Raw genomic sequence first — 10,183 nt, 5'->3', positions numbered from 1 at the left:
AAGGTCGCAGGGGGACTCCCAGCCTTCTCTAAGGCCACTGCTGCTGACCCTCCTGAAGGGCTCATGGGAAGCCTGGCCTCAGGCCTTAACCACAAACCTTTATGAGATTTCCTGTCCGCTCAGTAATGAGGCTATGTAGGGAAGCAAAGCAGGGTTTATCATACACCCTGAGGGGCTGAGGCCTCTCGGTATGCTTTCCAATGACTGCTGCCTCTTTCTCAGGTCATCTGATGGCATCCCCAGGCATAAAGTCCAGTGGGCTCACATCCGCACCACTTTGTGTGCTCTCACCTGACCTGTTAGCTGTCGGTAGATGTGCCTGGGGCAGTGAACTGTTCCTTGAAGGGCTTAACACAATGCCCAGAAGCAAAGAGCACCAGGCGGCCCTGCCAGCTGACCCTCACTGTGGGTTGCTGCTTCAGGACTGAGACCGTGGCCGGATTTATCAGTAGCCGAGGAGAACTGGGCACCCTTCGCTGGAAGCCTGTCATCAAGCATTGAGAAGGTCTAGCCTTCCAGCTCCGACCCAGCCTGCTGAGGAGGTAAAAAGGGAAGAAGCCACAGCCTCTTTAGGCTGGGAGGACAACCTGCTGTCTGGGCCCAGCCTCACCGCTACCAGATGCAATTCCCCGAGGACCCTGTCTTGGCTCTCTGCAGAGACAGGCAGAGGTATAAAAATGGGCCTTGGAAACTTGACAGGCCCATCCCTGTCCTGGGTCATCAGTCCCTGAAAAGAAGTAGTCCTGCCTTCTGCTCTTGCCTTGAGGACTTCTGGCTGGAAAGAGGTCGGAATGAACAAGCTAAGCCTTGTCTGGCCAACAGCGTTGGGAGAGGGGTAGACTCCTAATAGGCTCGCTCCTCCGAGGTCAGGAATCACAGGTGCCTGCAATTCCAGCACTTGGGAAGCTGAGGCAGAGTTGCCATGAGTTCAAGGCTAGCCTGGGCTACAGTGTGAGACCCTGACTCGAACAACAAAATAAAACCCCCTACAGGCTGCATGTTTGCCAGAGGCCTGAGCCCGACCCTTCCATGGGTCCAGCCTGCCCTGGCTCCCCAGTTCAAAGCCTGCCTCAGGTGTGATTACAGTTGGGGACAGCCTAGGTCTATGACTTTTTTTTTTTTTTTTTGAGACAAGGTTTCTCTGTGTAGCCTTGGCTGGATGTCCTGGACTTGCTTTGTAGACCAGGCTAGCCTCAAACTCACAGTGATCCTCCTGCCTCTGCCTCCCAAGTGCTGGGATTAAATCGTGCGCCACCACGCCCAGCTTAGGTCTATGACTTAGGAAGGTGGGTTGCTATGTGTGAAACAGACTAGAGGGAGCCCTGAAGAATAGAAGGTTCTGGAGTTCTCTACATCTTCCAGGTACTTGATGTGAGGGGACAGGGGTACTTTCACTCTGCAGATGGACAGGCCTGGCCAGCAGGGGTGGGGAAGGCAGCTCTAGAGCCCCAGGCATTGAGTGACAGCTTACAGGGCCCACAGGGAAAGGCAGGATGGGCAAAGGCTCTGCTGCCTCCCTGGGCTGTGCCACTTTCCAGCTCAGCCTAGACTGAGTCTGGAGGAACAAGCTGATCTCCATGAGCCCCTTTCCAGATGCTAGAGGCGGAATGTGGGTCACATCCCTCTAAAAAGTCACTGGTGTCCCCCCCTGCCCTCCCCCCCCCCCCCGCCTACCCAGGTGCTGAAAAAGCCCCCTGGACCAAGATCTCTATAAACAGCTTTGAGTGATAGAAGACACCAAGGTTGAGCTTGCTTTATGGGTGAAGGCTGGCTGAGCTGAGCTGGGGATGAGGACAAAGATTTGAGCTTAACTGTAAAGAGCACTGAGGATGGTCCGGTATCAGGCCTCCTCACTGCGGGACCATCAGCAGGGAGGAGCAGGGAGATGAGGGGGGAAGGGAGTTGGGGTGAGGGAAATGGAATGAGAAGAAGAGGTGTGAGGCTGGGCAGAGGATGACGGAAGAGACAGGGCAGGGAGGGGAAGCAGGGTCCAGGTCAGCGGCTGGCCAGGCTCAAAAGGGTGCCTCCCGGGATCCGTAGGCAGCCATCAGAGCCCTTTTGAGCTGCTCATAGGTGACAAACATCACTACATTCCAGGATCCCAAGCGGAGGAAGGAAGGCATGAACCTAGATAGAGCAAACACAAGTCAGGGGGCATCTCCACCTCCTCTGCTTTTACCACCGGGCTCACCCACCCATCCAACCCGTGGACTCTGTCTCAAAGGAGGCTGGGAGGATCTGAAGAGCCCACAGCTATGTGCCCAAGAGCAAGAATCTCCAGTACCCAGCTCACTACTTCTGCTGTGCCAGGGAGTAAAAGCCAGTGCCCAGAGCGTGCCAGGCAAGTATTCTACTACTGAGTCACCCGCCCCACAGCCCGAGTCCCCATTTTAACCCTTAAAAACCAGAGGTGACAGCAACTATGGGATGTTTGACATTTGACTGTATCTCTCTCCTCTCCCTTCTGAAAGGCTTGGAGTGGGTGAGGTGTGTGTGTTGGGGGGGGGGACAGGGACAAGAGGCTCACCCCTTGTAGAAGGCTCGAGGTCCTTCCTTCCGGAGCATGGTAAGGGCACAGTGGCCTGCGCTGTGGTACTGGCCCAAGGCAGAGTTCATGTATCTCGTCTTGACTACATCAACGGGGGAGGCGATGACCGTGGTGCAGAAGCCGGCCCCGAAGGCGGAAGTGAAGTGGCAAGGGAGGTCATCTGTCATGAAGCAGCAAGAAAGACGTCAGCTCTCCCTAGCTGCCATCCCATCATTGCAGCAGGAAACACACTGTTTGTTTTTTTGAGACAGGGTTTCTCTGTGTAGCCCTGGCTGACCTGGAACTTGCTCTGTAGACCAGGCTGGCCTCGAACTCACAGAGATTCGCCTGCCTCTGCCTCTTGAGTGTTGGGATTAAAGGTGTGCGCCACCACGCCCGGCCCAGGAAACTCTTTTAAGGAGAGGAGTCTAGTGGTTTTAAAGACACAGGGATTCCAGCTGGGATCTCTTAGGGGGACTTAAAGATTCTTTTGGTCAATCTAGCCTGTTACTCTATGTGCAAAGTGGGGTCTTCGACCAGCTGTTTTTGAATGGTAAGAAATATAAACTCTATAAGCAAAAGGCAAACAGGATAAAAAAAGAGGCAACTAGATGCCTCTACTAGCTTTTTTGTTTGTTTGTTTGTTTGTTTTTCTAGACAGGTTTTCTCTGAGTATTCTTGACTGTCCTTGACTTGCTTTGTAGACCAGGAGGCTGGTCTCCTCCTGCCTCTGCCTCCCAAGTGCTGGGATTAAAGGCTTGCACCACAACCCCTCGGCTCCCTCTACTAGCTCTTACTAACCCTAACATACCTGTCATGAGGTTGGCTTTCAGGAGAGCATCCTTGATGAGGTCATAGGTCACCAGCTCAGCACAGTTGACAATGGCATTCCGGGCAACATTGGGAGAGGTCCCTATAGGAAGAATTTGTGTGAGCCCAGGACATCGGGGAGAGGAGAGGAGAGGAGAAAAGCAAACACCCAGCACACACCTTTCCAGAGGCCCCGGATCCCTTCCTCTCGCGCAATGGTCTTGTAGGCTTCGACAGTGCTCTGGTATCTCCGACCACCGCCAGCCCGGGCCTGAGCCTGGAAGCGGACCTTTACCACATCTGTAGGTTGGGCCACAGCCACAGCCAGGGCACCTGTGGTGCTCCCTGCCAGGAGGCGGCTCCCGATGCCTGCATCTGTGGACACACAGCAGGTCAGTGGCCAGGAGGCTTGCGCTCTTATGCACCGTGCTCTTGCTAAACCACCATGCCACTAGATTAGGGTCTAGACCACTCTTGCTCTAGAAAATCCTTGCGAGGGTATAACAAGGAGTAACACAAAATGAAGACTGCTTTCTCACAGGAATATGGTCATTTAAGCTACTCAGCAGCCTTGGGAAATCAGGATTTGTTCCATTTAACAGATGTGAAACCCAAGACCAAGAGAAGTGACTTTTCCCAGTGGAACCAGACTCAAGAGACAGGTTCTCAGCCCAGCTCTACCTCTCCCTGCAGTGTGATCCTGGGAAAGGCATCCTTGTCTTAGGTGCTCAGTTTCCACCAGGTAAGGAGGGCGTAGTGACACATATTGGTAAAGCCAGCATTTGGGAGGCTGAGGCAGGTAGCGCTGTGTCTGTGTCAATTCCAAGGCTGCATTGTGGAGATTCCTGTCTCAACCCCCTCCCCTCCGAGGAGGGCAGACTGAGATGAAAATGCTGGCTGTGGGGGCAAGAGGCTGTGGTTGCTTCCTCTCCGTTGTGCCTTTGGCCTAGTCCCTCCCCCATTTCTTTCTTTCTTTCTTTCTCTCTTTTTTTTTTTGAGAATCATTGGATGTTTTAATTTTCTTTTATTTTTTTAAAATATATTTTATTAATTTATTCATATTACATCTCAATTGTTATCCCATTCCTTGTATCCTCCATTCCTCCCTCCCTCCCATTTTCTCCTTACTCCCTTCCCCTATGACTGTGACTGAGAGGGACCTCTTCCCCCTGTATATGCTCATAGGGTATCAAGTCTCTTCTTGGTAGTCTGCTATCCTTCCTCTGAGTGCCACCAGGTGTCCCCATCCAGGGAACATGATCAAATATCCCTCCTCCATTTCAAGCCTCAAGTCTCCCTGACCCAGGAGGCCACCTACTGCCATGGTGGTTGTGAGGACTATCAGTGGCCTCCTGCCCTGCTTGGAGATAGCCCCGGGGCTTGGATAACAAGAGCCAGGGTCACTTCCACTTCTCCACCTAGGGGTCTCGAGAAGCCTGAAGGAGCCATTGAGATATACACAAACTGAGGCCCCTCATACTCACGCTCTGAGCCCTTGGTGTAGAACTGTTTCACAGAGTCATAGAGGCCGATGCGGACAGAGGCAAAGCTCATCTGGCGCTGCAGGCCGGCGACCAGCCCATTGTAGAGGCTGCGTGGACCCTCGGTGCGCACCATAGTCAGGATGGTACCCAGCACGCCGCGGTACTGGGCGCTGGCTGCGGTGCGCACCAGCCCTTGACTTTCTCCTTGGATCTGAAAGGCCAAGATGGGGTGGTTAAGAACAGGCAGGTGGTTCTGCCAGTCTTCAGCCAGCTCTCGGCTCCTCCCCAACCACTGAGGAGTGGGACCCAGGGAGGGAGCGGATTAGACAGCATCAGGACTCTCCTTTTATCCTCACCTGCAGCCGGACTTTGGCAGTATCTAGAGGAAAAGTGATGAGATCTGCAATGCAGGCAGCTGTCCCAGCCCCCAGGAACTTCACGGTGGCTGTAGGGGGCACATCTGTGGCCTTGAAACCAACCATGATTCTGATCTCCTGCTACCTCCCAGAAGATGGAGAAAAACTGGAGAAGTGGGAACCTTCAATCCTCAAGACGAGACAGAGGAACTCTGCCGGAAGCTAAGGCAAAAGGAGAGAAGCCGTCAGTATCAGCATCCCCAGGCCAGCCTCCCCCAGGCCTCCCTCCATGGTCACCGTCCACCTACCCCAGCCTAGACTTCCCTAACGGCACCAAGCAAGTCTCAGGGTTCCCGGAAGGAAACCAGGAGAGAGCTCCAAAACCAGCCAGGTAGGGTCTGGGAAGCAATTCCAGGCAAGGAACTAAGAATCTGTGAAAGGCTCCCTCTTATTTAGTGCAGGGAATGTGGCTTAGGATCATCCTGAGGCCACCTCACAACCAACAGGCTCATGATCTGCTGCTGGTACAGACTGCACAGAGGAAGGCCACATTCCTGTGCTGCGGGGCTATTCCAAGGGCCCACTGGGACAAGACTGACAGAGCAGGGCCTGACAGGCAACCCCCACAGGCTTTTGTTCTGGGTTCCTAAGCAGGAGAGGGTCTAACTGGTGTGTAATTCCTGAACTGAAGGAAGACACGTGGTTCCCCCCCCCCAAGGATTTATTTATTATTATGTATACAGTATGCATCAGATCACATGTGGTTGCTGGGAGTTGAACTCAGGACCTCTGGAAGCACAGTCAGTGCTCTTAACCACTGAGCCATCTCTCCAGCCCAGACACGTGGTCGTTCCATTCTTCTAGCCCCCACACAGCTCAAGCCCTCAGCTTCACCGGGTGCGGGTGTCATATCCGCTCCCTGCGGGTTTATTGTCAGGCAGAGGAGAAAGGCAGGGACCAGGCCAGCCTGTTCCATTTTCCTCCAGGGTAGGGAAATTCTGTTATCTGTGGTAGGATGGGAGGAGCAGTTCACAGGAAACTGGAAGAGATACAGGAAACTTGAAGCTCCATTTTGTTCTTAGAGCTGGAACACCACCTTCCTCACAGCCCCAGGAGGAAGTGTGCCCAGCACCCGGGGCGGGGTGACCTGCTTCTTCTTCTTCCCTGTTTCACTTCTCTGATTTCATTGGAGCAACTGCTCTGAGCCCAGCTTGATTGGCTGCCTGTGTTGCTAGGGCTTGGGCGGAAAGCACTAGGCGGTGGAGGGAGGATGTGGTGGTAGCCACCTGTGAACACAGGTAACCATGGAAACCAAACAGCTCACCCAGGCTAGGACAAACAGGGACAACCAGAGTGACTCACCATAACAACGGGTTCAAGAGCGCCTCTCTGCAAGGCCTGACCCGAGTCATGTTTCTTTGAGTTTGGGTCCTTGTGGCTCAGCGAAACTAGGAAACCAATGGCAGCAGATGCTCCTAGACTCCCCAGTGGACACCTCCTTCTAGGTTGTGCTCTACACTTTGTCTGGCTCCACTGAGAAATCCTGAGAGTGGCCTGTGAGGCAGCTGCCCTCCCCACCTCCCCACTAGACGAGAGAGCTCAGAACTGTGTCCACGGGCTCCAGCTGTCCACTGTTTGTCCAGCCCTGTTGCACCTCACTTCAGATAAGGGCCTTCAGAGCAGAAGCCCTTCCTACAGCTCTGAGAGGCTTTGAACAGGCCTCCTCTTGAGGCACCAGCAGTATGAGGCATGCCTGCCTGATCTTGAGCTAAGTGGTAGGGTGCTGTGGAACCCAGAAAGGTGAAGTGTCAGTTGCTGCCCGGATCCAAACCATGGGGCTCAGCTGCCATTGTAATGCTGCTTAGAGGTTCCCAAAGGTCAGGTCCTTGAGGGTTGGGTATAGAGGCAAAGATCACCTGTACTAAAGCTCTTGAGGAGTAAAACCCAGGCCTAGAAAGAGAATCCAGCCAGGCATGGTCTACATAGCACTCCAGAACGGCTGAAGATATTGTTACGAGATCCTAACCCAAACGAATAAACAAAAATAGAACCTATCTTGTAGGACCAGCCAGCCACTGTAGTTAATTAAAAAAAAAAAACGGAAAAAAAAAAAAAACCCTAACAATTTCTTATCTCATTCACAGGGACTGTCAAAAGCTAGGGGGGAAAATGAAGTTAGAAAGAGTGGACGTTCAGACCAGGAAGATGGGTCAGTGTTGGTGCCCCTGAGTCTGAGGAACTGAGTTTGATGCCTGGGACCCATAGGGTAGGAGTTGTCTTCTGACTTTCATCTGCATGCGCACGCGCACACACACACACACACACACACACCACACGCATGCACACACACTACTGAACCAAACACCCACCTCTGCTGTTGGCTGCCAGGGTGACCTGAAACCAGTTCCCATCCCACTGGGGTTATACCCTGGAGTCTGCTGCCATCTTTAAGGGCCAGAAGGTGGCCAAGCATGATGAAAGAGCTTGCTGAGCTGTGAAGAGCCACTTGCCAGGGTGGGAGGAGGTTAATTTTTATTGTCCTGCTGATTGTACCCTAGCCCTGAAAGATGGCAGAGCGGGGCCTTCCTCGGTGTTTGGACTCCTTACCTGACGTGGTGCTTTGAGGTCTCACAATGAGGCCTCCAAGATCAAGCTTCTCTAAAGGTGTCTCGTTCTTCAAAGCTGCCAGTGGCTATCATGGCCCGATCCCCGTGATTTTCCATAGAAAATGGCTGGGAGACGAAACACTTAAAGATCATACTATGTGTCCTGTGGGTGAGAGGAAAGAAGCCAAGTTTAGAAAGGAAAATTCTCTTTGCAGGACCACAGCCCTGCAAGGAAGAGTCACCTGCCACACGCGTCCTTTCAGACAGCCTTGCTGGGAAGGGACCCAAGGCCCTTCTCACTCAGGATAGCCAGGATCTAGCTAAGTGCACACTGGGGCAGAGGGAGTTTTTTCCTCCCACACTTTGGCTCACTCCCATATTTGTTTCCCAGACAGTTATGTCGGTAGGCAGCCAGGCTGTGCTGGGACAGTCACTTGAGTGGAGCACTGTGTCTATTTGTGTGGGATCAGGATAAGGCAGGCCCAGCCTCCCTGTGCCTTTACTCCCACTGGATCAGAGAGCTTAACACTGGCCAAACTCCAAGCTTCCTTCACGTACAAACAACTTCAGAAACCAGAACAAACTTTAGGGCACACAGCCCAGAGAGGACTGGTGACAGTCATTCTGGTCTTCGATGACGCTGACGTGGAAGTCCCCCGCCCAGGGCAAGCTGGGTACATTGTGGCTGAGAGGAGGAATGGACCAACTGGACGCCAGAGGCAAAGAACAAAGGGAAAAGACAAAAAGGATCAAGAGAGGATAAACTCGAACTCCAGGGAAGGGAAAAGAAAGAGCAAAGAGAGACGCATTGAAAGGGAGCAGGTGCAGCCGACGCTCGGCTGGGGTCATGCTCACCAGACCGCAGGAGAACACCGGAGTGCAGACGACTGTGTCCGACAAGTGGACAAGTGATGGCTGCCTAGGAAGAGCTCGATCTGAAGGAACCGCGGGCGGGGCTGACAGTGGCTGCGAACCCGCGGCTGCGGAACTTAAGCCTCGCGGGCGTGGTCAGGGCGTGGTGTGACGGGGCGGAGCTAGAGCGGCCCACTCTCCCGGGTGAGGGGGCCCTTTCCCATCTGTGGGTGTCTGGGCGTCTAGCGTCACTCCTGTTTCCACGAGGACTGCTAACCTCCGGTCTCCCTAGAGGGTCCCGGTGTCTGGTGTCCTCCGCTGGTCCCGGGTCCTCCAGTCTCTTTGTGGGGACAGCCAGACTGACTGGCTAGCGACCCCCACGTCCTGCAAGCCACCTGCGGATGGGGCGGAGCGCGGGCTCCAGGGACCGGAACCAGCCTTGGCGCGGCGACTAGCTAGGCTGGCGTTCCCGCCTTCTGCTGCTCCCCTCTGGTCCCTGGGGACCCGGGCACCTAACGGCTGGGGTGGGGCGAAAGCACCGGGCCTCACCTCCTCTCTGTACGGACTGCAGCTAGGCTGGCGCCCCGCAAGGGAGAGGGCAGTGCAGAGTCCAGCCTGCTACACTCCCAGCCCAGAGATGACAGACTCAGCAGGTGGACGGGACCTGAACTAGACAGTGGCCACATGGAGGGAGGTGGGGGGTGGGGACACGGCGACATGAAAACAGTTCTTGGGCCCCTATGCCTGGGACTAACGAGCATTGTGCGAGTAGGAAGCAGGTCTCAATTTGTCTTTGGACTGTGTCCCTGCTTTGGTACACTCTGTTTTTGTTTTTATCCGTGTCCGCCCCAGAGACTTTCTTTAAGAGATTAATTAGATCAGGGTGCGGAACTCTTTTTGTTTGCCTAGGAGTTAGGCGTCCAGGAGCAGGAAGCCAGGGACCAAGGGCCCGAAGATACTATAATAGACGCTCAAGTAGGTTTGGGCTGCTGTGGAAAGTGTAGTGGAAGGAGAGAATTGAGTGAACACTTATAGAAAGCAAGTAACATTCAGGGGGTAAAACTCAGTGTATAGATAGCACCACCTGCCAAAAACGAAAATAAAGACCTAAACCCTCACAATGTCCATAGTTCTGGGAATGTTTTTGGCTGTTTTTGCTAATTGAAGTATGTCAACCTAAAACATGGGTGTTTGTGCCTAAAAGCTCACCCAGAGAAAGGATCCCAAACACCTAGTCTAACATGATTAGCCAGCCAGCCAGCCTTCAGGATCCCAGTGTAGCTGCTGGTTGGCTAATAAAGACGTTCTATTTGCTTAAATCCGTGTCCGAGCCATCTTCTCTGGTGGACACCCCACAACAAAACCGAGTGAAGAGAGACCAACTCATTTGCCTAATGTCATACCGTGGTGTGCTCTGGCTTAAACTCTGGTCAATTTGGCGCCAGTTCCTCCACAAATAGAAAGACCTATTATTGGTGAGACACTGAGGGGACCTGAGCTGGGAGGGACTGGGTAAGCACGGCAGGAACTAGACACTCGCCAGGCGCT

At 53.6% G+C, this 10,183-nt stretch overlaps 1 protein-coding gene across 1 annotated transcript; it reads right to left on the bottom strand.

Moving 5' to 3' along the window:
* Window positions 1-1,719: 1,719 nt before the first annotated feature.
* On the bottom strand, window positions 1,720-8,796 carry UCP2 (uncoupling protein 2). The gene is made up of 8 exons (XM_084772956.1): window positions 8,639-8,796; window positions 7,785-7,946; window positions 5,178-5,399; window positions 4,822-5,032; window positions 3,518-3,712; window positions 3,339-3,440; window positions 2,528-2,708; window positions 1,720-2,127 (listed from the first exon to the last, which is right to left on the bottom strand). Exons 3-8 carry the CDS (start codon window positions 5,301-5,303, stop codon window positions 2,013-2,015), a joined length of 930 nt encoding a protein of 309 aa, XP_084629082.1. The 5' UTR covers window positions 5,304-5,399; window positions 7,785-7,946; window positions 8,639-8,796; the 3' UTR covers window positions 1,720-2,012.
* Between the last annotated feature and the right edge of the window lie 1,387 nt (window positions 8,797-10,183).

Source organism: Acomys minous, assembly GCF_964271855.1.
Source record: "Acomys minous genome assembly, chromosome: 2".
NCBI lineage: Eukaryota > Metazoa > Chordata > Mammalia > Rodentia > Muridae > Acomys > Acomys minous.
Note: the sequence above shows the minus strand (reverse complement) of the source record. Positions and strands in the feature narration are given on the sequence as shown.